Raw genomic sequence first — 13,709 nt, forward strand, 5'->3', positions numbered from 1 at the left:
AAATCAGTAGGTACTAAAGAGAAAAAGGTTGAGAGACTGATTTAAAGTGCCATTTCAGCAGGCTTCTGTAAAACCTGATTTCTCAGTTTTAAAATTCTATGTCTATAGCAAAGAGACCTTTCCAGGTGGCACTAGTGGAAAAGAATCCACCTGCCAATGCAGGAGATGCAAGAGACATGGGTTCGGTCCCTGGGTTGGGAAGATCCCCTGGAGAAGGAAATGGCAACCCGCCCCAGTATTCTTGCTGGGAAAATCCCATGGACAGAGGAGCCTGGTGGGCTACAGTCCATGGGATTGCAAAGAGTAGGACATAACTGAGCACGCACGCAGTCATATCCAAGAGGCTACATTATGCAGAATTGCTCAAATGCACTGAAACACAGAAAGCTTTTTTTCCCCCAGCTGAGGTAACATTCTAAAAAAAAAAAAAAAAAAAAAAAAAGCACATAGGTAATAGTAAATTAAGGGATGCTTAAAACCCGTAGGACACAAGCAAACCACCCATCTGAAATGGCCAAGGAACTGTTACCTCCAACACTTTCTGGGACAGTTTTGTTGGCAAAGCAGACACTTGCCATGGGTGCTAGATATGAAATAATATTTGCTGAAATGTGAATCCAGAGGTCTGTACTTTTTTGAAAAACTGACAGCAGTTGGATCCCTGAGTAACTGTCTGCTGAAGGACACAGGGACAGTGATGAGCTGAGTGGGCTAATGTATTTAAAAGTTATATGAACACTTTATAGGGGTGGGGAAGTCTCTATACAGAATTCAGAATGATCAATGGCTAAGAGGCATACAAGACATGTAATTGGAAACGGAAGACTTTCTTCGCATAGCCTTTTTATTCAGCCACTGAACAGTTATTCTTCTAAGTACCAGGCACAGCGTAGGATGTTGGAAGATGCAGGCATACGTAACACTTGGTCCACGCCTTTAGGAAAATGAGAGCCCGGACAATTTTAATAGAAGAGTGATGAACTCTGTGAGAGCACAGAGAATGGGGTGCAGAAATCTCTGATAAGTTTCAGCTATGAAGCTAAATTAGTAATATCCCCAAGCCTTGCAAACGGCTGTCCTTAGTCCACATTACAAGGTTGTTTTTGTACTGATAGGAATTGCACGCAGTTGTTATCAGCAGTAACACATGGATTACGGGCAGCAGTTTGGCTTGTTTGATTTAGGGTTGCTTCACAACGGTTGTCTCTATTTTCAGCAAACAGAATTAGGAGGACAGTGCTCGTTTAGGATGGAGAAGCATTTGTCGGGAGTTGCTCTATTTCTCCATGAATAGTAAACAACATCTGATGAGCCAATCTCCATTCAGATATTTCCCTGGATTCGGAATTATCATGCCTCTTGGATACTGAAAGTACCTATCAATGCATAACATTGTAATTTAGATTTTGCATTTTTATGGGTGCCCTTCATATGTGAACGTAGCGACTTTAGAAGAATAAAGAATCATGGGCTTGTCGTTTCCAGAAGAATTGTTTCAATGAAACTGTGTTTTGAGAAGCCTTGTTTTCATTAGATGATTTTGGATCTGAAATTTTGTGATGATGAAATTTAGAAACTCAGAAATACAGTTGATTCCATGGAAGATTCCACCCTCAAAAGAGTAGAACCTCAACTTGTCAGAGGCTATGTATAATAGAAACAGGAATATGGGCCATGCTTTGTGCTTACAGAGGTGGGCATGTAATTTTTCTACGTCTTCAATTTTTTGTTGCCAAAATACATGTTATCCCCAACACATATTTTACTGAATATTTTACTGAATTACTACAACTTAGTGAAAAATGATTGAACTATTCATTTAGATGAAGAAAATTTAGAGAATTAAAGGAGTGGAAAAGGAAATACTGTCAGTGACATGGAGTGGGGGGAGGAGAAAAAGGCAATTTCAAGATGATCTGGAACACTATTTCCTTTATTTATATTAAAAAAAAGCTATCAAATGGCAAAAGAATTGATAACATTTGCCAATTGTGATTGTTGGTAGATAAGTATTTCTTACATTATCCCTCTATTTTAGTTAGAAAAGAATTATTTTTCATAATATGATTTATTCATTCAACAAATAATCTGTTGAGAGCCTACTATGTGCTAGCAATAAAATGGAGGAAAAAAGCAGAGGTCATCCCTGCCCTCCTGGCAGGCATTTGTGTTTTGGATGTGAAAGTGAGATGTTTGGGAGCTAATGTAGAATGTTCAGGACAACATGAGGGGGTGGGAAGAATGAACTTGTACTGATGTCGGAGAGGTGGGCTTCTGTTGGTTCTGAATCAATAAGAGATGGCTATTCTATACTGCTAGAAACTGCATTATTTTCGGTCAAAATAGACTTTAAGTTTAATCACGCATTGGCGGGGGCCACACATGGAAAAGTCTTATGTGCTATCACTGTTCCTGCCGGCCGCATGCCCAAGTTCATCTGCATTTCTCTTTGATTTCCTCCAGTACATGACTGCCGCGGCTCCTATGCAAGGGACCTACATCCCCCAGTACACGCCTGTGCCTCCGACAGCTGTTTCCATTGAAGTAAGTCCGTCTCTTCTTACAGAACGAGGTTAGGACAGATAAATCTCAGCCTTGAGCACCAGGGTCCACTGTAAACCCCCCAAATCCTTAGCTGTGATTGTTGTGCTACTTGAAAGTTTGCAGTTGCAAGCTCATTCTGTGAAAGTATGGACTTTACTTGAACACGCCTTTGCCTTGCTTTGTACAGGACACAAGCAAATTTGGTATCCAGGTCTCAGAGGAACGCCACTTTTTTTTTTTAATATTTTATTTTATATTTTAACTTTACAATATTGTATTGGTTTTGCCATATATCAACATGAATCCGCCACAGGTATGCTTAGATAAAAGACCAAAGATCAAATAACTACTCCATCAAATGTGAGCCACAATCAGAAAGAGGAAGGGAAACATTTGAAGCCTTTTGAATAAGCCAGTTCTCCGATGCCCTTACTCCAACGGTACTCCTTAAACCAACATGAGCAGCACCACCTGCGAGCCTGTTAGAAATACAAACTTTCAGACTCTACCTGGATCTACTGAATTAGAATTTGCATTTTCACAAGAGCCCTTAAGGATCAAGGCGCACATTAAAAATTAAGAAGGACTGGATTAGAGCAGTAGTTCTCAAATTTTTCTGCATGTTGAAATTACTTCAAGATTTTTTTTTTAAATAGTGATTTTTGCCAGAGTCTGATGTGGTCCAGGGTGTGGACTGGACCTGAGAATTTTTAAAGGATGCCAGGTGATTCTTTTGTGTACCAAAGATGAAGGACCCCTGCTCTCACCAGTGAACCTTGATGGGACTGTGGCATCCTACAGACAAAGGAGGAGAACTTGTACCACTCTGGTTGGTGCAGACCATGAGTGATAAAGTCATGTTGGCCTTGCTGGAAGCTTTCTCCTCTCCTCTCTCTCCACTGGGCTGAATCCATTTCCTCTATACACTGTTTTACTGGACAGAGCCAGAAAGATACTGGATAGGAGGGGCATAGAGCTATGTGGACGGTGGTGAGAACTCAGAGGTATAGACGTCTCCCTGCTCCCAGCCCTCCTTCTCCTTCTCCTGACGCACATTTGCTGTTATGGTCACAGTGGATGTCCTCCATCGGCTGGGACTCCTCTGGAGTCCAGCTGTTGCCGCTTCTCACGTCGGTACCACTCAGTGTGGGAGACCAGCATGACTCTTCCAACCTCTGGAGCCGCACAGATTAGGTGAAATTTTGAGAGACCAAATTGGATCTTTTCAAAATGTATGTTTGCTTGTTTTTGGTATGTTACCAATGTTTGCTAGTACCAATATTTGGGAAGCGCAGATATTTAAGAGGACAATACCGTGTCATTTAGGAAACCAAGGAGGACCAACTAGTTAATCTTTTATGTGTTCCAGACCTATAAGCCCTCGAGAATGTTTCACTATTAAAGAGGTTTTAATTAGCTTTTCAGATTTTCGAGAGTATGTGATTAAAATATATGTTCTTTGCTAGATTTATCTATCAAAACCCAGCTAGGCCATGAGAAAAAATTATGAATCTAGACATCATAGGTGGCCTTAAGCATCGATGTCTGCCACATACCTGCATCTCTCTATCTGTACACCAAATGTGTGTGCTTATCTACAGAATTTGAGGTTTTTGCGGACTCTAAAACAAGGAGACACACTTGAGAGTATTGCTTATTGGAAACAGTCTAATATATCAATAAATCTGAGATTTAAAAAGAAGTATACCACTAAGAATTATATAAGCATACCCTGATATATTGCCTTGAGTTGTGCTTATAAAGGAAAGCACTGATTCATTTTCTGTGCCAAAACAGTCATTGAAAATTCACCAGTATTCATACAAGTCAATGCAGGTAGGAAACTCAGAAAACTGTGTAATACCATATAGTAGATTAGGGGTGAAAAAATATTGAATTCATAAAGGGAGAATTTTCACATTTTGAGGAGCAATTTCAGGGAACTTCCGTTAAGGACAGAACATTGATCAAAAGCCTGTATCTCTGCAGAAGTCCAAGGCTATAATATAAGTACAACCAGGAGAATGTAGTCATATGGATTCTCTCCCCAGGCTGACTAACTACCAAACCTTTCTCAGAACCAAACATAACTTCTGAGTGAAGACCAACTCAAGAAATCTATTCTTGTTGGCATCTGTGAGAAACGGAAGCCATCAAAAGGCTAAAGGAAGGGGCAAATCAAAATTAAGGATGTTTGTTTCTTTTTCTGAAACCTCTAAATGAATCCCAGTTTATGTCGAGAAAAATAGAAGTAAATAAAGCAAATCAAATTCCTTAAGGGAAAGCATATTTGACAATGTCCTTTTAGGAAGAATCCAAACCTGGATATAGATTTTTATTAATAGTAAGGTCCATGGTTTTGCCAGATCGAGAAATTTATTCCCAGGAAAATGCTCAAATGTATAAATTGTTATAGGAATGCTGCATGCTCTTTTTTAATTAAGGAATTATTATTTAGTGTGGCTCTAGGCAGCTGCAGTTTAAAAGTTCTAACTGCAGGCAAAATGATTTCTTGATCATTTGACTGCTACAGGGTCTTCTGATGGCAAGTCTTCTTGGTGCCACATGGAGGTAAATTCCTCAGATGAGTTCTGTGGTTTTTCTGCTAGTTTTTATTGTGGCTTTATGTAGCCGAGTGCAACTCCACGCAAGCCCAATGCCAGATAGCACAGGGATATGCCCTACAGTCCATCCACAAGGAGCCCTTCTGCTCAAACCAGTGAGGTCCTATGTCCTTGTTGCCTCCACAGGGTGTTGTGGCTGATACCTCTCCCCAGACAGTGGCACCTTCGTCCCAGGACACGAGTGGTCAGCAGCAGCAGATAGCAGTGGACACAGCCAGCGAGCATGCATCTGCGTATTCCTACCAACAGTCCAAGTAAGTGCTGGCCATGCTAAACTCTGTCCCTCCAGACCTGCATCTGGACTTCACCCTCTCATGTGGCATCTGCTAGCTTTAGCTGCAGTAGAGACCATGCCAAAGCCAAACTCAGTGACAAAAATTTAGTTCATGATTCTGCGGGTTGGCATTTGGGCGAACTTTAGGCAAATGCTTCTCCTGCTCTTGACTGGGCTTGTGTGAGCATCTGGGCACAGCAGCTGGACACCTTCACAGTTCTGCTTCTGGGCATCAGTCATCTGATAGCTGTGGGATGGATAACATGGAGCCAGGTGACGCTGACCATGGGAGTCTCAGAATTCAGAGAACAGCAAGAGGTGCCCAGATGACCAGCATATTTTCAGTCCCATAGACCAAAGCAAATCATCTGACCAACCCCAAAGATAATGTAGGTATTCACTACCAAAAGGAAGGGGCATTGTAGCCATTTTTACAAAACAATTCTATCACACATACTTTTGGAAAAACTGCAGTGTTCCCACTTGACACTGCAGTGTGCCTGCACTGTGCTCTTGGGGTCGTCATTCTTAAACGAAGACAGCAGCATGCCCCTGGCAAGAGTGCTTCAAGCTTACCCAGCAAAACAGTTTATGAAAATGAGTATGGAGAAATATAAAACCATATGGAGTAGAGATTCAGGAATTAAATGGCAAAGCAAAAATCAGGGAGTCAGAATTACTGCTGACAAGCCTTAAGTCACTTAGAAAGCCAAGTACACTTGGCTTTGTGTGGAGTATCATGGAGATTAAAATTTGAGTGGTTTTGATGGAAACCAAAGGAATTAACAGAACTTCAGTCTATATACAGAAGTTCTCTCATGGTAACTGTTCTACTTTGTAGGTGATGGTCAAAACCCTGCTGGATAGAGAATTCCCAAAGACTCTTCCTGTTTGCAGAAGAGTGGTGCAAATGAGTGGTGCTCATTTCTTGATCATAAGTTTTCTTTGCTCTCAATTCACATTTAGCGATTTGTTGTTAAAAGATTTAATCACGTTAATGGCACCTTCTGTATGTGGTTTCACTTCTCAAGTGGACCCTCCGAATTAAATATGCTAGAGAAACAGTCCCCAGCCTTTTTGGCACAGGAGACTGGTTTTGTGGAAGACAGTTTCTCATGGGTGGGGGGGCGGTGAGGGGTGGTCTGGGGGTGGTTCAAGCACATTACATTCAGTGTGTGCTTTATTTCTATTATCATCACACTGTCATATATTACACAACTCAGCATAGTGCAGAATCAGTGAGAACCCCGAGCTTGTCTTCCTGCAACTGGACACTCCCTTCTGGGGCAATGGGGAATGGCTATAAGTACAGATGAAGCTTCCTAACAGACCATGGACTGGTACTAGTCCGTGACCTGGGGGTTGAGGACCCTGGTGCTAGAATATGACTTAACCTTACAAATACAAGTATTATTTTATCATTACTGCTGCTACTACTATCAATATTATATAATGATTTATATATATATAAAACTTTCAGGAAATACCTATAGCAAATAATGCATTTTGGTTTTTTTATTAGGTTTTTAATTTTTATTTTATATTGCAGTATAGTTGAATGACAATGTGTTAGTTTCAAGTGTACAGCAAAGTGATTCAGTTTTACTTACACATATATCTATTCTTTTTAAAATTCTTTTCCATGTAGGTTATCACAGAATATTGAGTAGATCTCCCTATACAGGAGGTCATTGCTCCTCATCTGTTTTAAATTTGTATATGTATATGTCCATACCAAATTCCCAATTTATCCCTCCCCCGGCCACCATTTTCCCCTTTGGTAACCATAAGTTTACTAAGTCTGTGAGTTTGTTTCTGTTTTATAAATAGGTTCATTTTTATCATTTGTTTAGATTGTGCTAAACTACATCATATGCTATTTGTCTTTCTCACTCTGACGTGCTTCACTTAGTATGATAATGTCCAGTTCTGGCATGTTGCTGCAAATAGATTTTTTTCGTCTTTTTAATAGCTGGGTAATGTTGCATTGTGTATATATATGCATCTTCCTTATCCATTCACCTGTAGATGGACATTAAGGTTGCTTCCATGTCTTAGCTATTGTAAGCAGAGCTGCAGTGAACACGGGGATGCATGTATGTTTTTGAACCATGCTTTTCCCTGGATATAAGCCCAGGATTGGGATTGTTGGGTCATATGGTAGTTCTGTTTTTAAAGAAATATCCATATTGTTTTCCACAGTGGCTGTATCAATTTACATTCCCACCAAGAGTGTAAGAGGGTTTTCTTCACACCCTCGCCAGCGTTTATTGTTTCTAGACTTTTGATGATGGCCATTCTGCCAGCTGTGAGGTGATATTCATTGTGGTTGTTACTTGCATTTCTCTAATAATGAACACTGTTGAGCCTCTTTTCATGTACCTCTTGACCATCCGTCTGTCTTCTTTGGAGAAACACCAGTGTAGGTCTTCTGCACATTTTCTGATTGGGTTGTTTTGTTCTTTTTTATATTGAGCTGCATGGGCCATTTATATACTTTAGAAATTAATCCCTTTTTGGCCACATCATTTGCAAATATTTTCTCTCATTCTGTGCATTGTCTTTTTATTCTGTTTATGGTTTACTTTGCTGTGCAAGACCTTTTGAGTTTAATAAGTCCCATTAAACAATAATGGTTCAATATGGGAAGGTTGTACCTTTCTAAGAATTTGCCCATTTTTTCTAGGTTGTCCATTTTATTGGCATATAGTTGCTCTATTTATATTTGCTTTTTACATCTGTTATTTTATTTAGAAGATGGACCAAAAAAGATATTGCTGCGATTTATGTCTGAGTGTTCTGCCTATGCTTTCTGCTAAGGGTTTTATAGTATACAGTCTTACATCTCTGTCTTTAATCCATTTTGAGTTATTTTTGTGTATGGTATTAAATAATTTTAATACATGTAGCTACTTCACATGTAGCTGTCCAGTTTTCCCAGCATCATTTACTGAAGAGGCTGTTTTTTACCCATTGTAAAGCCTTGCCTCCTTTCTCATAGATTAACTGATCACAAGTGCATGGGTTTACTTCTGGGCTTTCTCTCCTGTTCCACTGATCTACATTTCTGCTTTTGTGCCAGTACCACACTGTAGCTGTGCAGTATAGTTTGAAGTCAGGGAGCCTGATTCCTCCAGCTTCTTTTTTCTTTCTCAAAGTGGCTTTGACTACTTGGGGCCTATTATGTCTCCATACAAGTTTTAAGATTGTTTTTTTTTGTTCTAGTTCTATAAAAATGCTATTGATAATTTGATAGGCATTGCATTGACTCTCAAGATTGTCTTGGGAAACATAGTAATTTTGACAATATTGATTCTTCCAATTCAAGAACATGGTGTATATATATCTCTTCATCTGTTAATGTCATCCTCAATTTCTTTCATCAAAGTGTTAATAGTTTTTGGAGTACAGGTCTTTTGCTTCATTAGGTAAATTTATTCCTAGGTATTTTATTATTTTTGATGTGATGGTAAAAGGAAGTGTTTCCTTAATTTCTCCTTTTGATCTTTCCTTATTAGTATATAGGAATGAAACAGATTTCTGGGTATTGATTTTGTATTCTACTTTAACGAAATCACTGATGAGCTCTAGTAGTTTCCTGATAAAATCTTTGGATTTTCTGTGTTTAGTATCATCTTATTTGCAAAGAGTGATAGTTTTACTTATTTTCTAATGTGGATTCCTTTTATTTCTTTTTTATTTTCTGACTAATATATCTAGAACTTCCAAATTCTGTGGAATGAAAGTGATGGGAGTGGGCATCCTTTTCTTGTTACTGATCTTAATGATGAAACTGAAAGCATTTCCTCTGAGCATGATGTTAGCAGTAGATTTCTCATCTATAGACTTCATTATGTTGAGGTATGTTTCCTCTACGCCCACTTTCTGCAGAGTTTTTATCATAAATGGGTGTTGAATTTTGTCAAAAACTTTTCTGCATCTATTGAGATGATCATATGGTTATTATTCTTCAATTTGTTGATTGATTTGCATATAAAAAGAAACCTCGAAACCCTAAGATAAATCCCACTGGATCCTGGTTTATGACCTTTTAATATATTGTTGGATTCAGTTTGCTATCTAGTATTTTGTTTATGATTTTGCATCTATGTTCATCAGTGATATGGGCCTGTAATTTTCTGTTTTTATGGTGGTATTACCTGGTTTTGGTATCAGGGTGATGTTGATCTCATACAGTGAGCTTGGGAGTGTTCCTTCCTCTGCAATTTCTTGGAATAGTTTCAGAATAGCCATTAAGTCTTCTATAAATGTTGGATAGAGTTTGCTTGTGAAGTCATCTGGTCCTGGACTTTTGTTTCTTCAGAGTTTTTTAATCACAGTTTCAATTTCAGTACTTACGATTGGTCTGTTCATATTTTAAGTTTCTTCATGGTTCAATATAGGGAGATTGTACCTTTCTAAGAATTTGTCCATTTCTTCTAGGTTGTCCATTTTTTTGGCATATAGTTGCTTATGGTAGTTGCTTATCCTTTGTATTTCTGTGGTATCCACTCTAACTTCTTCCTTTTCGATTATAACTTTATTGATTTGAGCCCTCTTCGTTTTTTTTCTTGATGAGTCTAACATTTTATCAGTTTTATCTTTTCAAATATTGTTTCATTTATTTCTCCTCTGATCTTTATGATTCCTTTCCTTCTACTAACTGTGGATTTTGTTTGTCCTTCTTTCTCTAGATGCTGTAGGTATAAATTTAGGTTGTTTCATATTTTTCTTGTTTAATGAGGTAAGATTGTATTGCTATAAACTTCACTCTTGGAAATGCTTCTGTTATGTCCCATAGGTTTTGGATAACTCTGTTTTTGTTGTCATTTGTGTTTATATATTTTTTTATTTCCTCTTTGATTTCTTCAGTGGCCCTTCGGTTGTCTGGTAACATATTGTTTAGTCTCCACGTGTTTGTGCTTTTTTTATAGTTTTTGACTATAATTTACTTCTAATATCATAGTGTTTTGGCAAGAAAAGATGCTTGATATGATTGATTTTCTTAAATTTACCGATGCTTGATTTGTAGCCCAATATGTAGTCTATTCTGGAGCATGTTTCATGTGGAGTTGAGAACTGTATTCTGCTGCTTCTGGAGGGAATGCCCTATAAATATCAGTTAAGTCCATCTGGTCTAACGTGTCACTCAAGGTTTCTGTTTATTTATTGATTTTCTGCCTGGATGATCTGTCCACTGAAGTAAGTAAGGTGTTAAAGTCCCCCACTATTATTGTGCTATTGTCAATTTCCCCATTCATGGCTGTTAGCATTTGCCTTATATACTGAGGTACTCTGATGTTGGATACATATGTATTTACAAGTGTTACATCTTCTTGGATTGATCCCTTAAACATAATGTAGTGCCTTCCCTATCTCTTATAATACTTATAGTACTTATAATAATACTTATAGTACTTATACTTACTTATAATATTTATACTTACTTATAATACTTATAATACTCCTATAATACTTATACTTATTATAACCTCTTATAATACTTATGAGTATTTCCACTCCAGCTTTCTTTTGACTTCCATTTGCATCGAGTACCTTTTTACATCCTCTCACTTTCAGTCTCTGTGTGTCCCTAGTCTGAAGTGAGTGGCATGTACACAGCACATCTATGGCTCTTATTTTTGTGTTCATCCAGCCAGTCTGTTTCTTTTGGTTCGAGCATTTAATCTATCTACAATTAAGGTAATTATCAATGTGTATTTTCCTATTGCCATTTTCTTAATTGTTTCAGATTTGCTTTTGTGGGTCTTCTTTCTTCCCTTGTTTTATTCTTTTGTGATTTGATGACTATCTTTAGTGTTGTGTTTGGGTTGCTTTTTCTTTTTTGCATGTCTATTGTAGTTTTTTGGTTTGCAATTCCAATGATGTTTTGATATAGCAGTCTCTATATATACTAGACTGTTTTAAGTTGTTTCTCTTTTAATTTCAAATACATTTATAATATCCTGCATTTGTGTTCTTTTCACAATTGCTGGTTTTGATATATTTGTGTGTGGATGATTTCCTAACTTTCCTGTTGAGTGAGTGAAGTCACTCAGTCATGTCCAGCTCTTTGCAGCCCCATGGACTGTAGCCTGCCAGGCTCCTCTAACCATGGAATTTTCCTGGCAAGGATACTGGAGTAGGTTGCCATTTCCTTCTCTAGGGGATCTTCCTGACCTAGGAATCAAATCTTAGTCTCCCACACTGCAGGCAAACTCTTTACCATCTGAGCTACCAGAGAAGCCTTAACTTTCCTGTATGTTACCCTTTATCCAAGGGTCTTTCACTTACAATTTTCTTGTTTCTAGTTGTAGGCTTTTCTTTTCCACCTAGAAAAGTGCCTTTAGCGTTTAAGACTTATTTGGTCATGAATTCGCTGAGATTTTGCTTGTGTGTAAAACTGTTGATTTCTCCATCAAATCTGCATGAGAGCCTTGCTGGATAGAGTATTCTTGCTTGTAGGGTTTTTTCCCATTCATCATGCCACTTCCTTCTGGCCTTGAGAGCTTCTGCCAAAAAATCACCTGATAGCCTTATGGAGGTCCCCTTGTATGTCATTTGTTGCTTTTCCCATGTTGCTTTTAATAACTCTATGTTTAATTTTTATTAGTTTGATTACTGTGTGTCATGGCACGTTCCTCCTTGGGTTTATCCTGCATGGGACTCTCTGCACTTCCTGAACATGGGTGACTGTTTCCTTTCCCATGGTAGAGAAGTATCCGGCTATAATCTCTTCAAATATTTTCTCGAGTTCATTCTCTTTTCTCTTCTTCTCAGACCCCTATAATGCAAATGTTGGTGCATTTTGTTGTCCCAGAGCTCTCTGATACTGTCCTTCTTGCTTCTTATTCTTTTTCCTTTGTTCTGCAGCAATGATTTCCACTCTGTATTCCAGCTCACTTATTTGTTCTTCTGACTCAGTTATTCTTCTAATCATTCCTTCTAGTGTATTTTTCATTTTAGGTATAGTATTGTTCATCTCTGTTTCTTCTTTAAATCTTTTATTAAAAATTTCTTGTCTCTTCTCAGTCTGTGCCTCCATACTTTTGAGATGTTGTATCTTTACTGTTGTTACTCGTAATTTCTTTTTTAGGTAGGTTGCCCTTCATTTAATTGTTCTTTTGGGGCTTTGGGGGTTTTTATCTTTTTCCTTCATCTGCAGTTTATTTCTCTGTCATCTGATTTTTGTCTAAATTTTTGTCTTTGTGGTCTCCTTTCTGCAGACTGCAGGATTGTAGTTCCTCTTCCTTCTGGTGTCCGTCCACTGGTGGGTAAGGCTGGTCCAGGGGCTTGTGTAGGCATCCTGTTGGGAATGACTGGTGCCTGCCCTCTGGTGGCTTGAACTGGGTCTTATCCCTCTGGTGGGCAGGGCAGGGTCAAGAGATGTGTTTGAGGTGGCTGTGAGCTCAGTAAGACTTTAGGCAGCCTTTTTTTTTTTTTAACCTTTTATGGAAATTTTTTTCTTAATATATCTATTTTATTGAAGTATAGTTGACTTACAATGTTTCGGGTGCACACCAAGGTGATTCAGTTATACATATACACATATAGTATTTTTCAACTTATTTTCCATTATAGGTTATTACAAGATATTGACTGTAGTTCCCTGTGCTATACAGTAAACCTCTGTTTGTTGCATATCTGTTTTTTACTTAGAAATCTAGCATTCTGTTCATACTAAGTCAAGCAAGTGGAATCAAAATGTCATAAACTTTTTAGGCAAAATTAATAAGTTCTCTAAAATATATATATTATACATATTATATATATGTATACAAAGTTCTACTACACTTAATAAATGCTTGAGAAAGAACATCAAAAAAAAGAAGAGATGGGGAAATTGGGACACATAAACTAAATGAAATGGGAACTCTGAATATGAAATAGAAAAAGTGAAACAAACTAGACAAAAGTAAAAGATCATCATAATAGTTTGGTTGTTTTTAAACATGGCTGCTCAGTAGAAACACATCTGGAGCTCTGGAGGAAAAAAAAATCATTATCTAGGCATTTATATTTTTTAAAAAATTCCAAGATAATTCTGATATGCATCTAGACTTTAATAAGTGATTACAGGTTTTTCTATTAAATGGTACTTTTGGTGATATAGAGTTCTGTTATTTTTCTGTTGACCAATCATGATACAATGGTATTAAGTGAGTAACAGTTCCATAACCACAATAGTAAAATACTGCTTATCAGTTTTTAAAATCAGTAGCCAGATACAAAAATGAAAGATAATTACAACTGCAAGCCATAATGGG

At 37.9% G+C, this 13,709-nt stretch overlaps 1 protein-coding gene across 11 annotated transcripts in view; it reads left to right on the plus strand.

Annotated features, from left to right (window-relative positions):
• The window catches only part of RBMS3 (RNA binding motif single stranded interacting protein 3), an 817,173-nt gene that overhangs the window by 780,750 nt on the left and 22,714 nt on the right, over positions 1–13,709 (plus strand). For 6 of the 11 annotated variants that reach the window (XM_044934041.2, XM_044934037.2, XM_044934042.2 and 3 more), the window contains 2 exons: positions 2,464–2,544; positions 5,295–5,422. In XM_044934041.2, the coding sequence (XP_044789976.1) occupies positions 2,464–2,544; positions 5,295–5,422 (209 nt within the window). Of the gene's footprint in view, positions 1–2,463; positions 2,545–5,294; positions 5,427–13,709 lie in introns of those variants that run through there. The other 5 variants (XM_044934038.2, XM_044934043.2, XM_044934045.2 and 2 more) reach the window with 1 other exon arrangement.

This window comes from Bubalus bubalis, chromosome 21 (assembly GCF_019923935.1).
Source record: "Bubalus bubalis isolate 160015118507 breed Murrah chromosome 21, NDDB_SH_1, whole genome shotgun sequence".
NCBI lineage: Eukaryota > Metazoa > Chordata > Mammalia > Artiodactyla > Bovidae > Bubalus > Bubalus bubalis.